The sequence below is a fragment of the Vigna umbellata genome, chromosome 1 (genome assembly GCF_029865625.1).
Source record: "Vigna umbellata cultivar VRB3 chromosome 1, Vumbellata_1.0, whole genome shotgun sequence".
In the NCBI taxonomy this organism is placed as follows: Eukaryota; Viridiplantae; Streptophyta; class Magnoliopsida; order Fabales; family Fabaceae; genus Vigna; species Vigna umbellata.
In genome coordinates, this window is record NC_142165.1 from 43,471,541 (window position 1) to 43,488,133 (window position 16,593).

The 16,593-nt window shown below is 32.2% G+C and overlaps 2 protein-coding genes and 1 pseudogene across 2 annotated transcripts; 1 reads left to right on the plus strand and 2 right to left on the minus strand.

Annotated features, from left to right (window-relative positions):
* Window positions 1-571: 571 nt before the first annotated feature.
* Window positions 572-3,636, minus strand: LOC124830562 (GMP synthase (glutamine-hydrolyzing), putative / glutamine amidotransferase). The gene is made up of 5 exons (XM_047304321.2): window positions 2,870-3,636; window positions 1,957-2,583; window positions 1,734-1,865; window positions 1,465-1,640; window positions 572-950 (listed from the first exon to the last, which is right to left on the minus strand). Exons 1-5 carry the CDS (start codon window positions 3,413-3,415, stop codon window positions 827-829), a joined length of 1,605 nt encoding a protein of 534 aa, XP_047160277.1. The 5' UTR covers window positions 3,416-3,636; the 3' UTR covers window positions 572-826.
* A 994-nt stretch (window positions 3,637-4,630) lies between these two features.
* LOC124830564 (pre-mRNA-splicing factor ATP-dependent RNA helicase DEAH1 pseudogene) lies at window positions 4,631-6,961 on the plus strand (annotated as a pseudogene).
* Window positions 6,962-11,522: 4,561 nt separating this feature from the next.
* On the minus strand, window positions 11,523-15,873 carry EGL3 (basic helix-loop-helix (bHLH) DNA-binding superfamily protein). Its single transcript, XM_047304323.2, has 8 exons — window positions 15,238-15,873; window positions 14,635-14,889; window positions 14,399-14,495; window positions 14,212-14,226; window positions 13,772-13,828; window positions 12,831-13,676; window positions 12,310-12,750; window positions 11,523-12,190 (listed from the first exon to the last, which is right to left on the minus strand). Exons 1-8 carry the CDS (start codon window positions 15,333-15,335, stop codon window positions 12,119-12,121), a joined length of 1,881 nt encoding a protein of 626 aa, XP_047160279.1. The 5' UTR covers window positions 15,336-15,873; the 3' UTR covers window positions 11,523-12,118.
* Window positions 15,874-16,593: the final 720 nt, after the last annotated feature.

Here is a 16,593-nt window from a genome sequence, read left to right on the forward strand (position 1 = left end):
TATATACAAAGTGTTTGTATTTTACATTTTTTTCCATCACTTTTGCATTTTTAGATCATCAAACCTTTGTATTTTTGCTTTACATTTATTTTAAGTAGTCTAACCTTTATTTGAAATATACTTTTATATTCATATTAACTTTCTAAATTTATAAACCATTTTTCCCATAACTAAATTATTAACTTAAAAAATATTTATTAATTCTACTTAAAACTTAATTATAAACTGGAAAATGTCCATTTTTTTTTCAATCTCTAAATTTCTTTTAATACAATACATATTTACTAACTCAATAAACACACAAAGAACTAACATCAAGCCAAATTGTTCACACAAATTTTAAACTAGTTAATTACTAAAATAATCCATAAAATTTATAAAAACTACTGTTACATCAAAAGTGTAGTTTTATTTTTAATGTTCTGAAAACAAAATATACCATACTTGGTGACTGCTTATAAAAATATAAAAGATTGTCAATTTTGTTAGCACGACAATCATAGAGAATAATGAGAAACTTATCAGAGTTCGAATACATCCTGAAAATGCTAACATCCAACCTCCAATCCCATGTTTCAAAAACTACATCAATAAAATTGATTCATGGGGGCAAAAAATCATTACAATGTAATAATTTAGGTTATTGTCCTCTAAACTCCTATTCCAATCACAGTCACAACAATCATATCAATTCCACTAGAAATTCCCGCTCCCATAACATCCCTCCAAACTAAGATAATCAAATAAGAAAATAGTCACAGCCTTAGCGCATATACAACTTGATAATGCCTCACAACTTTTGTAAAATAAAAACCATAAATGCTAATTATTCCCATTCAATTGTTGATGGTGGCTTTGAGGTAATGTCTTGCACAACACGGTTTACACCACGAACACCATTACAAATCTTTCTGGCTACGTCGTCAAGGAACTTGTGCTCAAAGTAGTACCTGAAATTTGTTTCATCATGCAGTTACAGCAAAAGATTATTTGAAGTCAATAGGATAATTTTAAAAAACTTGAAGATCGTGATATCACATAATGAAATGATATGCTGACACTACTTTATCTGAAATCATTCAATTTTTTCTTCTCTACTTATAAGCAATTAAAATTCTGGGATAGGAATGGATGTTCTTGAACTCCTGTTACCTTCCCGTGTCAAATAACATACCACCGCAACAATATTGAAAAAGCAGAATATCATGTCATATAATGGGAAGCACATCATATGCCTAACAAACTTTATTTGTTCCATTCAATAGTTTACCAGAAGCATGTTCAACCAACAATTGGTAATTTAGTACACAATTAAATGAGAATAAAAAATAAGGCTACGGAGCACGGGAGAACCAAATATATTTTTCGCATGTACATTAGCCGATGGAGCACATTCATAATTAATAAGGGAAATATAAAAAAGTTACGCAGTACCATAGCCAAACAGTAGAGTTCAAATCTTACCAGTCTGCAGTCATTCCATCTTGACTTGTAACAGCTCTAAGAGCAACAACATGGGAGTGTGTTCTTTGATCACCTTGAACACCAACTGATCGAACAGGCAAGAAAACTGCAAAAGCTTGCCATATTGAATCATAGAGCCCAGCGTCCTTGATTGATTGGATGAAGATCTCATCAACCTGAAAAACAATTTTCAAAGGTAAACACCAAAGGGTAATCGTCAATCAACACTAAAAGTATACACAAGCACAAAAAATAAAAAATTCATATACCTGCCGGAGAATATCTAAAGCATTTCCTTCAGTCACGTCACCCAAAACTCTCACAGCAAGACCAGGCCCAGGGAATGGATGGCGTTTTAGAAATGCCTCAGGAACATTCAAGATCTTCCCTAATTGACGAACCTAAATTCACACGAACAGAAAAAATGTATTACATAACATGAGAATCCAAGCCATTCAAACAAGCCAGTTGATCAAAAGTCAAAAGTAAGACCTCATCCTTGAATAGTAGCTTAAGCGGTTCAATAAGCTTCAATTTCATGTCCTTCGGAAGACCTCCAACATTATGATGACTTTTAATGGTATGGGAGTGGGTTCTCCCAGTCCCAGGTGGAGGGCAAGATTCAATTACATCCGGATACAACGTCCCTTGAACCAAGTAAGCCGGCTTCTTTCCCAGCTTAGCTTCAAGCTCCTGAGCAAATGCATCAAAAATACAAATAAACTCCTTCCCAATAATCTTCCTCTTGGTCTCCGGATCCGTCACACCTTTCAACTTCGTAAGAAACTGATCCACGGCATCAACACACACAACTGGCAGATGAAGATCCTTCTCGAAGGTCTCCATCACACGCTCCCTCTCCTTATACCTAAGCAGCCCATTATCCACAAACACGCAATGAAGCCTACCGCCAATAGCCTTATGCACAAGCGTTGCAGCAACAGTGGAATCCACACCACCAGACAAAGCACATATGACATGCTCATCAGGCCCCACCGTCTCATTAATCACCTTTATCTCCTCCTCCATCACATCCTCCATGTTCCACCCTGCTTCCACGCCACAGACATCAAACAGAAAATGCCGCAAGGTTTCCATTCCTTCCTCTGTATGCGTCACCTACACAAGAAAACACCCAAAATTAATCCCTAACGAACACCACATAAGATTAAAATAGCCAAAATACGTCGTTTAGTGACCAGAATATCTCAATTTTTTTCCTGCAAAAATCTTGACGTAGTTCATATTACTTTAGAAACCACAGATAGCTTTCATTGAAGATTATGATATGATGCTAAAGTTAAGACGACAAAACACTCTCTCCAAAATCAAATGATTTGAAACCAAAATTAGAGGGGCAAGAATCATATTCTATCCAATTGAAAGTATGTTTCCGAAAAACTACCTCAGGATGATACTGGAGGCCATAGAACTTAGCGGAGGGATTTTCGATGGCAGCGACAGCGCCCTGGTCGCTGCGGGCGATGACGTGGAAGCCATCGGGGAGCGTGACAGCCTCGTCGCCGTGGCTCATCCAAACGACCTGTCGTTTACCAACTTTCCCGGACGGGAAGAGCGCGGAGGGTTTGTCCACGCAGATTTCCATGCGGCCGTACTCCTGCTTGTGTCCGACTCGGACGTCGCCGCCGAGGCGCTGGACGAGGAGTTGGAGACCGTAGCAGATGCCGAGGACAACGACGCCATGGGAGCGGGCCCAGGAAAGGAAGCCATCGGGGAAGGAGGGGGAGTCGGGGGTGTGAACAGAGTGGGGACCACCGGAGAGAATGACGACGGAGGGGTTGAGGTCGGTGATGGTGGCGAGGGAGGAGGTGCCGGAGATGCAGAGAGAGAAGACGGAGAGACTACGGATTCGGCGAGTGATGAGGTGCGTGTATTGGGAACCGTAATCGAGGATGAGAACAAGGTCAGATTTCACGTTTTTGGGGTCCATTTTTTGGGATTCTGACGGTGGCTGCTCAAAACTCACAAGTGAATTACAAAATCCTAGTTAGGGTTTATGGTGTTGACAGTGGTGACAGGTCAGGGTTTATGTCCACAACACTACTACTACACTTAGAACGTGTTTGGTTACTCGTTAAATTATCACTTCCTTTTGCGTCGAACGCTAACCAAATCGTGCGTGTCTCTGGTTTCAGGACTCGCAACCAAACACACCTTTAGTTTTGAAAACTGAGTAAACGTGACGCTTTATTTATTAGTAATTACTGTCACTAACTGGCATTAGGGTTTTAGCTCTGGCGGGAACCACTCAATTTATTTTTGTTGATTTTTTTCTTCTCTTTGCAATCAGTTTCTGCCACTTCACCAACCTTTTTTCCTGTACAGTAATATTTCTTCTTCCCACAATATAAAAAAACCAATGTTTCAATTTGTGATGCATTATTAATTGTTTATTCTAGTTTTTTAATCTCATATAAATTAATTTTCCATAAATAATCTATCTAAATATAAATATTTTAAAAGTATATTATTTAAATAAATTGATTGAAGTAGAGAGAATATAATGAATGGTTTGTAATTAACGAATTTTATTCATATTTTAATGATCATATATAAATTCTCACTTTTTAATTTGACTGCGACACAAAAGGGCTTTAAATTTGCATTTATATAAGAAATAAATATTGTTGCTCGAAAAATGCAAAAAAAGTATAGCTATCATACTCCTTTACAGTATAAGTTCACTCACTTTCTTAGCACATTATAAAAAAAACCGTCACATCACATTATTATATTAACGTTATTATTACCCTTTTACTATTATATTACGTATATAACATCATACGTATTTGGGGTACGTATTTGTCTTACTGATATATTTTATTAATATTTTTAATTTAAAATACAAAATTTAATCTTCAGATCGAATTGTGTAAGTTTTGATTTAGTTTGTATATCTTGCAATCTAAAAAATATTTTTGTGGAAAATAAAAATATTTATGTTTTATTATTATCTTTATATATTAAAGATATATAATCAGATGTAGTTATGATTTAATTAACAGAGTTTGTAATTTATAGATATTTTAGAAAAAGATAAAAGTATTTATATTTTATTATTATTTTTGTAGTTTTTGAGATATATGATTTATAACAAATCTTTATAAATTTGAAAGCACATAGACTTAATCACAAGAATTTTCTAGCTTAAATAGTTAACTTGAATCATATTATTTATTTTTTATTTGTTTTTCGGATTTAGTGCAGGCAACTTTTTACTACAGCAGTCTTTGTTTTTCGGTTCAGAGCAGTCAGCATTTTGCAGGAACAGGTAAAAATAGTAATTTTGTCCATCGTTCTTGCTGGATTTGGAAAGATCTAGGGTTAGGGTTTTCTCAAATTGGGGCTTTTGTTGTTTTGTTGAATTTCTTTTAGGAAATTTCAATTCATTGAACAATTAGGATTCTCCTGTTTGATTACGTTGAATTAGAGATCTTAATTGTCCGATTCAGCCCTGCATATAATTTGAAGGAGACTAGGTTAAGTGACAATGGGGGGTGATGATGGTCTGGAGTTCGGGATCCCATTAATGGATACTCATGATGCATTTGCGGAAGAAATTTACTCAAGAGTTCCTCGCCAATCATCTGGTTTAAATCAATATCAGAAACAAGAGAGAGAAGTTTGTAATGTTGGCCAGGAAGCAGAAGTCTTACACAATTTTGAAGGGTGATGACGATAGTGACGATGAATCTGTGGATAAATCTTCAGTAACTACTACTTCATCTAGAAGGTCTGACAATCATAAAAAAAGACGTTTAAGGAAGAAAATTGAAGTTCAAGATGACCAAGACGATGAGATGATTTTGAGAAAGGAAAGTGAGAGACAAGTGAAGAGAAGAACTTCCCCTGATGATGATAATGATTCTGAGTTTGAAGAAGAGAGGTTGAAAGATCAAAGAGAGAAGGAGGAATTAGAGCAGCATATGACTGAACATAAAATTATCACGAAAGGAGGAAGAAGAGGCAATTCGAAGATCTCGTGTCGCAGAGCAGGATGATATTCAAGATTTGAGAAAGGTTTCAAGAGGCAAGAATACTTAAAGAAAAGGGAGGAAAAGAAATTACGAGAACTGAGAGGTGATATAGAAGATGAGCAATATTTGTTTGGAGGCGTGAAGCTTTCAGAAGCAGAATATCATGAACTGAGGTACAAGAAAGAGATATATGACCTTGTGAAGAAGGGCACAGAGGAGGCTGACAATGTGAATGACTATGGAATGCCAGAAACTTATGACGAGGAAGGTGGTGTTAATCAGTAGAAGAGATGTTAGGTGGCTATGCAGCGTTACAGGGATCCAAATGCTGAGGATAAAATGAATCCATTTCTTGAACAAGAGGCTTGGGAGGAAAATCAAATTGGAAAGGCAATGCTGAGGTTTGGTTTAAAAAGTAAAAAACAAGTCTGTGATTATTATCAGTATGTGTTTGAGGACCCGATTGATTTTGTCAAGGCACAGTAATGGATGGAGATAAATTTGATTATGAAAAGTCCAGAGCAAAGTCAGCTCTGGAGGCACTTCAGGAGGAAAGGAAAAAGCTACCCATGTACCACTATCGGGATAAATTGCTCCAAGCTGTTCATGATCACCAGGTACTTGTAATTGTTGGAGAAACTGTTTCTGGAAAGGCAACACAGATCCCCCTATATCTTCATGAAGTTGGTTACCAAAGCATGGAATGATTGCATGTACTCAGCCACGGCGTGTTGCAGCTATGAGTGTTGCTGAAATACAGCAAACTAACCTTGCAAATGTAGTTTTGACTTTAAAAAGTCTTGGTATTCATGACTTGTTGAACTTTGATTTTATGGATCCTCCCCTGTTGAGGCCTTATTAAAAGCTTTGGATCTTCTATTTGCATTAAGTGCATTAAATAATCTGGGTGAGTTAACCGAGGTCGGTAGAAGGATGGCAGAGTTCCCGCTTGATCCTATGTTGTAAAAAATGATAGTGGCTTCAGAAAAGTTCAAGTGTTCGGATGATATCATTTCAATTGCTGCTATGCTTTCTGTTGGAAACTCAATATTTTACCGTCCAAAGGATAAACAAGTACATGCAGACAATGCAAGGATGAATTGTTACACGGGAAATATCGGAGACCATATTGCATTGCTAAAGGTCTACAATTCGTGGAAGGAGACCAATTATTCAACGCAATGGTGTTATGAAAATTATATACAGGCAAGGAGTGTGAAACAGACTAGGGATATCCGTACATGGTGAGAAATTGTAGTTGTTGGAATTTGTTTTTTTATAGATAATGATACTTTTATTTGACAAACATTTTAACACTATACGTAGACAAATATTGTCAAAAGTATCATTATTTTTTTTATATGTTGAATTTTGGTGGTGGATGGTGATCTGGTGTAATTATATGAGAAGACAGACTGTCACTGATATCGGTGGTGTTTTATTGGTGTTCAGAGTGTTGTTTGATTGGAGGGTTCTTTAAAAATATTAACATTGTTGGAGGATTGTGTGGTGGGGTGTACAATTTAAAATTATTGGAATCCGGAACTAAATGAGTGATTAAATAGACTGAAATGATTGGATAGAAAAAAAAAAGGAGATTCATTAAAAATACTGTGGTTTCACAAAACAAAAATAAAATAGTTAAGTTTCTATATTATAATCTTAAACATAACTTTAATTTTTTGTCTGCAATATTTGTAAAAGTAAACTCATTTGTAAAATATTTTGTTTGGTCATTCAACTTAAATTAGATTTTAGTTTAAATTGAGTATAACTAAGTTGGTATCAAATGGAATTATGTATGTCTAAACCATATCAACATTAAGATAACTACGGATATGTAAAGATTTAAAAGATTGTTTAGGCTATAAATGATTTAATAAATTATATTTAATTATTTTATTATTAAAAAGTCATAGATATTAATATTATAGTTGTTTACTTTATTATTAATTTGGAGATAAATTCTTAGTTTTTTTTATGAATAAATTATGAATATTATTTAATAGACATAATTATTTATGGTCAGTATTTGATGAACAAAATTATAGAAATTAGTTAATAAACATAATTATTCACATTACTTGATAGACATGGTTATGAACTTTATTTGATAAATATAATTACGAATATTGATGGAAATATTGAGAGGACCTAAAACTTATTTGTGATTATAGTTGGGAGGACCTAAAACACTATTGGTATGTAATTTTATTGAAGAAATATAAGACCCAAAACGAGAATACATATATATAAAATATACTAATTATACTTTATAATATAAGAAAATTATAAGAAAAATTTCTAATAAATTAAATATAAAAATTAATCTTAATTAACTTAAATTAAATATTTTTATTTTATTTTCTTGAAGAAAAATAAATTAAATATAAAAAATTACTTAAATATAAAAATCAAATAAATTAAACTATTTTATTTAAATAAAATAAATAAAACATGACACGAATAAAAAATAATAATTAAAATACAATGAATTATATATTTTTAAAATAATATTAACTTATTAGATATTTAATATTATGTTGTGTTTTTAATTTTAGTATAATTATTGTAAAATTTATTTTAATATTTAATATATTTTTCTTAGGTAAAATTCAATTTATGTTTTTAATAATTTTTATATGTAATAAAACTTTAGTTCATCGTTAAAAAATAGATTCATATTATAAAATTGTAATTTTATGTTCTGTAATTTAAAAATGAAATAAAATAAAAATATATAAGTAATCTCAAATAAAAAAGTACACAATATACTAAACCATACACTAAATTCAAATTTAATTTGAAAAAGATTGTTATTCAAATAGAAAAAATTAATTCAAATAATTTAATAAAATATATTTAAATTATTAAATAAAAAAAGTTTTCAAAGGCTTTTTCATTTAGTCCTTCCATTTCTTTTTCTATATACAACTTCACTTGTCAAACTTCAACGTGTCCACTTGTGAGCTCTCTTCCAACAATCAAGATATAGGATAATGATACTTTGATAACATTTTTTTACAATAATTTAACATCATTTACGTGTCATTATGTGATTAGTCCAAAATTACTCTATAATCAATAATAATAATTATAAATATCATTTAAACTTTGTCTCCATCCATTTTATGATTTAGATATTTTAAATGATCGAAAGAATTGTCTATTTAGAAAATGAGTTAAATTGATGTGTAATCCATGAATAAAAATAAGTTTCTTGTATTGTATTTTTTTATTTATATATAACCCAATTAATTTGCAGAATTCATCCATCACATTTTTGTATTATATTTTTAGTTGTTTTAAATTATGTTTAAGAAAACGAGACATGTAACTTATTATTTTATGTTAGTTTTCTTTATATTTTACATGTCGCATTTTAGTAATTTTTTCTACTCACTTAAGTATCAATCACAATCAAAACAACAGAGGAAGAGACATTATTCAACAATCATATTAAAGTTATACGTTATAAAAAAAATATTTTTTTATCAATGTGTATATTCAACTTTAAATATTATAAAAAGAAATACATTATTAAGTAGAAAAGTCTAACCTAAAATAGTAATAAATAACTCTTACCCAGTAATATACATCGGTTTTGTGTATTTAACTATGAAACTTGACTATAATTTTATAAATGATTCAAATTAAAACCCTACTCAAGCAATAGCCCGTTATTAGTATATTAAAATTTAATTTAGTTATTTTGGTTACATTTTTTAAGTAATTTCGTACACAGTTTGATAGTATAATATCGAAATATTTTAACAGTATTTTTTTTTTCAGAGAAATAAATATATTGCATATTGTGACGAAAAATGAAAGATAAATGTTTGGAAATTATTTGATATAATAGAAAATGGTGAATTTTGTTTACGTTAAGAGTGTACACGTGTAGGATTATTAAATCTAAGTCAGAAAATTTGGCTAATCTGTGTTAACTGAGTGGGTTGTTGAATGAGTGCACTCGCTTATTTTAAGCTGAATTCCAAATTGGCGGCCCAAAATCTAATAATATTATTAATGAAGTTTTTTTTTTATGTGAAAGATAGTTCAGGACTTTATGGTTATTTATATTAATTATTTCCGTTTAAAATACAGTCATTTTTTTTCTAACATTTCTTACTTTTCTTTTACAAAAGTATTACCGTGTTCAACTAAATAACATGTATTAAATTTTCGTTTTTGTTAATTTTACTTTTAACATCGTTAATGGGTAACTAACATTGTTATTAGTTTTCAATTAAAAATCATTCATTAATGGTAAACTTAATTTACTTGTGTACAAAATTTATTAAATAATGAGAGTAAATATAATTAGATGGTAAAATATCTTTTTAACCACTAAATATTTTTAAAATAATTTATATAATTACATTAAATTAAATATTTACAGTTATTTTGGACAATAGTTAACGAATTAGAGTTTAGATAGAATTTCAAAAAGTTATCGTGATTATTATTAATTATTTATACTGTATTCATTATAAAAAATAATTTGTAATTTTTTTTTTGAATGGTTATATAGCTGTTGATGTATAAGATGATTTAGGCAAAAACGTGGTGTTTTTTTTTTTTTAAATTATTGAAATGGAATATATTTAAAAAAAATACAAAAAAGAACAAGTCATACTAAGATAACATAATTTTGCTTTGAAAAAATTGTATTAAAATTACATAATTTTAGTTTAAACTATTTTTAAAGTTGAAATCATGATAAATTAACATAATTAGAGTTAAAAGTATTTTTAGTTAAAATTGTACAACTTTGACATGACTTATTCACGTTAAAACCATGTTAGTTTTACACAACTTATTTATTTTTCTAAAACTTATTTATTAGTTACATCATCTCATTTTTTTTTTATAAATTATGTATAATTTTCAATGGATACATTACCTTATTTAATTTCAATCAAATTATTCAAATACTCAATATAATTTTCATAAAATCAACAATCCATCAATATAAAGATAGCTTCAAATTAATCAACTACATACTAAAAGGATTTATATAATCTATGTCGTCTACGTAACACATTCACTTTACCTGTTTAAATACGAACAACAAAATTCATCACGAAAACACATATTACAATTAAAAAGTAGCCACAAAAAGTATTGCGGGGAAAGCTGAAGAGTCTATTTATAATAATATAACTTTTTATTTATTTATTTTTTAATTAAATTGCATATAAAAATTCATTATAGACATTAAAAAGATTAATTTTAAATGCATGGATTTCTTAAATTACTGTGTTTCCACATAAGTTCTTCAAAATTTGTACTAACCATATTAGCTTTTCAATAAATTTAAACAGTGTCATCATATTATTATTTCTTATAAACTTAATCATCATGTTAGTCTATAAAAAAAATAGTTTATCTATCAACACCGTCGCTCAGCATTCTAAAATTAAAGTCTAAATTAGTAGTTAAAAACGTACGTATCGGGGAATATAATTTACTAAACTAAATCATTAGAAATTAATTTAATTGTGAAAATTTTCAAAGATTGAAGAAACAACAAAAAAAATAAAATTAAAGGCCTAATTTGATAATCAAAGTTTACTTAGTGACACAAGCATCAAATCTAAATTGACGATTTACTCTTAAAATAATACATTTGGCCAAATAAAATTGAAATGCAGGTGGCTCCACCACCCCTTTTTATGATCTGTTCAAGCGTGGATCCGTCAAAATCCAGCAAAGTTCTTCTTTAATCTCTGAATATTAAAAAGCATAAACAAGATTACTGTAAACTTAATTTGTCAGAGACTAAGTGTGATTAGGGAATAAACAAATAAAAATGAATGAAGTGGTTGGTGAAAACATGAACTCAGTCAATTTATTATATCCACTGGTTGGTTATAGTATTTTATTATAAAGAAGAGAGTCTATATCCCTTGAATCCTTCTACTATTTCATCACCCTCTGCAAGTTTGAGTGTCTAATCAGAAATGGGAGGAAAATCACTAAAAGCAATGCTATCACATGTTAATAAGGTGGAAAGTGAAAGATGATAAAGAAATTAATAATAAACATAAACAGTGATTTAATAGAAAAAGACCTTCACCTGTTAAAATATTATTAATCTGTCGGCAATTCTACTTTTCAAGTTTGTTCTAGTTTTAGTAGGATACAAGTTGAGCATGTGTGAATCTCTATACATTTCTTGGATCACAGAAGATGTAGATTCGCTGTGACTGAGAAATCCATAAACAAATTCTGAATTACTGATTCATGGTAGAAATAGTTGTTCCTTTTAGTTAGAACACTAAGAAAATTATCTAAGTTGTTGGTTCATTTTCAACTTTAAGCATGGCTCTGAAGGCTATCATAATTAACAATGGACCTCTCTCTCTCTATCGGTATTTAGTCATTGGTCAACCAGTGTGATGCCATACGAGCTAATGACAGTACATGAATCTAGTCAGCTAAGCCTACCTAACCATTTACAAGTGCCAAAAAGTCCACGTTGCATCACCATGAGTTAAGGTATAGCCGAAAGAGTGAGACCGCATCTTCCTTTCGTGGAAAATCTTCAAAAAGATATTCTATTTTGACTCCTTTGATCTCATGAATTCTGTATGCAGTGGCAAGAGCTGAATTGAACACCACCATGGTTTAAGGTGAAGAGAAAAAAAAAATCAGAACTTCGAAGCCACTTTTTGAAGTGCTTGTTTGATTCTTTTGGTTGTTGCAATAGTTGCTCCTGTGAGCTGAAAATAGAAGGATGACCAATTTTAGAAAAAGGCAATTTAGGTGCATAAGAAAAGATCATTTCGTAGCTAGTTATGCTCTCCTGAATGCATAATAGTATAAAACCAGAAGTGCTCACCACAGATTTAATGGTCAGATAAAGATTTCCATCAGCCTCTGTTGACTGAACCGAATTAAAATCTATACTGAGACTATTAACTGCTTCCATAATTTCTAGTAGCTTTCCTGCTCTTGCGGGGCACTTCATTTCGATCACAATTTCATTGTCACTAGTTCTCACAGTAATATCATTAGCATAACTTCCTTTTAAAGCATCTGAATTAATCTCTTTTCCTGTCTCATCCACGCCACAGACCTTTCTCTTTTTTACAACTGATTTCTTTCCGTTGTTGTTTTTGCTAAAATAATGATCAGAAGTCCTTTCTACCATATCTTGAGGTGATCTTCTAGTCCCCGGCTCCATATTTGCTATCCCTCTTTGAACTTCCAACTCTTTTATCCTTCTCTCAAGCTTTTTAAGGTATTCAATTGCATCATCAAGTATTGAAACTTTGTCATCCTGAAAAAATTGTACACTTCATTAATTTCAGCAATAAGTGACAATCAAGCAAATAAATGCACCAGTGAAATATACATTACCTTACTGATTGAAGGGACCATTGACCTAAGGGTTAAAAACCTTTCATTTAGTTTTGCTCTTCTCCTTCTTTCTGACATTACGTGGTTCATGCCAATTTCATCAGTCTCTAGTCTCATTCCCTCCTTATAGTCATTTTCTTCTTGAGATTCATGCAGACCATCCATGTGCATTTGAGGAACTTCAAACAATACCTTCTTCAATAACTTCTGTGAAGTTCCTGATCTTGGCCATTGGCAATCCGTTGCCCTTTCTGGCCTCCAACAAACAAAGCTTGATTCCTGATGAAACTTTTGTGAATGCATTTTCATGAGTAACTGATCAGAGGTTTTTAAAAGGTCAGATAGAACTCTCTGATAATGCCAATCATCACCTCGAGGATCTACTAGCGTCATTTTTGGGTTGTTGCACTTTTGAATATCTCGGGCAAAAGGGTCAGAAGGGTTGTTACACTTGGGTGAAGAAGGAATATTCTCAGGACTGGCAAAAGTTTGTGAGATACAGTCGCTGGAATTCATGGAGTTATGGACACAGTTACTTATCTCATCATCCATAACTTGCCAGCTTTGGACTTGAGAAGTGCCACTGGTTATCCTTTCAACCATGAAAGTTTCATCCAGTGGTTGATTGGCTTGGAATGCATTTGAACTACCATCAGGAGAGGTTTTGCTGGCTATTTCGTACCCAATTTCTGGAATTGATTCAACATTATTATCAAATGCTACATAAGCAAGATCTTCCTGGTTCCTTGATTTCAATGCAGTTCCTGACTTAATAGGATCGTTGACATGAAAATTATTCAAGAAAGAAGTCTTGATCCGCTCGATTAGACTGAAATCTTCTGAGACCTTCACACGAAGAACAAGTTTCAGTAACATGATTATTTTGGTGAATAACAAAACAGTAATATTAGTTAATGATAGATGAAGGTGAAAAAACTTACATGTTCAGTGGTACCTAGCTCGATAACTCCTTCCATAACCGGAAAACACACGACCGTCTGAAAGTTGAGATTAAGGAAACAAATTACACAGTGCATTGATTAGTCTTTGCCTACTAAATTTGGCACAAATTAGTTTCAAAGTCTTATATTTGGAATCCTAGTTACTTGTGTTGAAGAAAACTACGTGCATGGAACAAGTAACAATTTTAGAGAGTAAACTACAGGTTTACTTCTATGCTTTGAAACTATAACAGATAGATACCGTTGCAGCAGTGCCTGGATCAAACACTGTAGAGTGGTTTCAAAAGGAAAATCTATTCTGAGTTCTAACAAATCTAAATTTCTCTACATCATATTTGATGGCACTCAACTAACTGAAAATTACACATAAAAGATTATAAAAACAAGGACGATTAAGTAAATAAAAAACAAGATAGTACCTCGATGGATGCACTCTGAGCATGAGAGAATTGCCACAGGTTTATTCATGGAACAAAAACCAAACAAAGAAGAAAATTCAGATCATCTGTCATTTCAAGCATGGTAGACAGCCAGAGTGCAAGAATTCAAGATTTAACCAAAAGCAGAAGAATGACAGAACGAGTGAAATCAAGAAAATGAATCCACCTTTGCGAGCAGAGAACGACTAAAAACTTTACAGTCAGCGGAATGCGCATTGTTGAGCCAAATGGATTGACCCTTTGCCAGAACTCTTCCTGGTAACCTACCAGAACACGAAGATTTGAATAACTAAGATTCACTAACCCTTGAGATTATAAATCAGTAAAACACCCGATTTTGGGAACATATCTTGATGATCCAAATCTTGAAAGAAAGAAAAATAGGGGAGATTTACTATTTACCCTTGGCCAATGTTGAATACGAAGGACATGCAAACCAAGTAATACCACTCAGCATCTGTGAGATCTTCTGGGGACAGTGCTGCCGAAGGCCGTTTGCTTTGTGGGGTGATTTCTGTAGTTTTGAGGGATTTGAATAGCTCTCGCAGCTGCTCACTCCTCTGCAACCCTATTTGGTCAGAATTAAGTTCCACCCCTTGACTTGTTTTCCTTGTCTTAATGTCTCCATTGTAATACCCTTCCCCCCATCTCAATACCCTGTGAGAAACAAAAAATTGAATACCACCCCCAAACCAAATGCCTCACAAGCAATAATACAAGAAAATGCAAACAGTAGATTCAGAATTTCAAATTGCCATTTAGTCAACCATACACCATAGATGAGAAAACATGGACAGGTTACAATTGTTTGTTTATTTACTTATTATCTTGTATTAACATAACCCAAACTACACAGGAAAAAGATGCATCCTATCCTGAGGCTCAATCATGGCAAATTTTGTATGTATTGGAGAAAGCAAAATATCGAAGAAGGAGAAAGATCAAAGTCAAACAATTGAAAATAGAACAGAGTAGGCAAATATGAATAGAATAGTTGGTTGGTACCCTGGTTGGGTGGTTGAATCAGTCCAGAGAATTGCATAGCTCCATTGGATGCTTCTCACAGACAAAGCAAGTTGTTTCTTCATGTTCTCTGGCACCATGTTTTCTGGCTTTGCAGAGTAGACACAACTTGTCTCATACAGATTAAAATTACTGAACGAACACCACACAAAAAATCTGCAGTATTATGTGATAAGATGGCTAAAGAAAGAGAAGTTTGTTTGTTAGACTTGTCTACCTCTCTCTCTCTCTATCTATCTATCTATCTATCTCTTGATTTATTTACTTCCTTGCCATGACCCTTGTTCCCTGACTAGAAAACCTTGTCATAATATTCAACTATTAAAAACAAAACAAGCAGGGTGTATGATGGGAGTTGAATATGAGAGAAGAGCAAATCCACAGTACATTGGGTAGGAAATTCTGAGGGTTTAAACAACACCACAAGTAATTGATTTTAACATGGGACTGCTAATGTTGTCCCTACATTCCCGTCAATGGTAATCATTTTTCTGATAAAGATTTCACTGTGCTATCCGATTTAAACGATAAATAGATTTGCACTATATTCAATCCATAAATAGCTTTTTTTAAGTCTGATTTTGTAGAAAGAACACTAATTATTAGGATCTAAGCACTTATAAAGAGCCAAATTACAAATACATACCAACAACCAAGAGAAATAGATAATTGAAGTCAAAGACACCAAACATGTAGTCCGCAAGTAGGGTTTGTTGGAGTGCCACAAGATAGGTAGATGGTAGTACTGTGCCTCAAAAAGTGCGGTGTTGCAGATGTTGACTCGAGAAAGAGAGAGTGACCATGGCAGTGTTGCTATTATTATGCACACAAAAATGTGCACAAGAAACTCAGACTTTATGTTATGATATGACTGAATTTTTAATTAAGACAATCCCACGTTCATTGTTTTATATAAGTTTAATTATGTTTTAACTGTCTTATAAATTTGGATTATTTTCGGCCGACTTTTTATCAATTTATTATTCAAAATGTTTATATTTCTAAATTGAATTTGTATTTATTGATTTTTATGTTAATTGGGTAAAATAATTATCCTAATTATTTGTTCATTTGTACGTTGCAGATTTGATGTTAGGAGTCAATTCTGGTGGAAACCGAATCGGTTCTTCCCTATTTACAAGAAGAAGGATATATTGTGGGTGATGATAGAATCGATTCTAGGATTGTTTAGAACAGATTCGAAACATAATTTGTATATGTAATTACGTATATCTCAAATCCATACACATAATTTGCATATCACACGTTGCACACACATCTAGCAATCAATTTATTCTATAAATGTGATTAATAACTTCTATTACTTGGATTGAAGTG

Coding starts and splice junctions, on each gene's coding strand:
- EGL3 (XM_047304323.2), bottom strand. CDS start 15,335: ATGGTGCCAGAGAACATGAAGAAACAACTTGCTTTGTCTGTGAGAAGC. Junction 14,496..14,634: donor GTATTCAACATTGGCCAAGG/GTAAATAGTAAA, acceptor GTGTTCTGGTAG/GTTACCAGGAAGAGTTCTGG. Junction 13,677..13,771: donor AGCTAGGTACCACTGAACAT/GTAAGTTTTTTC, acceptor CTTCGTGTGAAG/GTCTCAGAAGATTTCAGTCT.
- LOC124830562 (XM_047304321.2), bottom strand. CDS start 3,415: ATGGACCCCAAAAACGTGAAATCTGACCTTGTTCTCATCCTCGATTAC. Junction 1,641..1,733: donor CTTTAGATATTCTCCGGCAG/GTATATGAATTT, acceptor ATTGTTTTTCAG/GTTGATGAGATCTTCATCCA. Junction 951..1,464: donor GATGGAATGACTGCAGACTG/GTAAGATTTGAA, acceptor AACAAATTTCAG/GTACTACTTTGAGCACAAGT.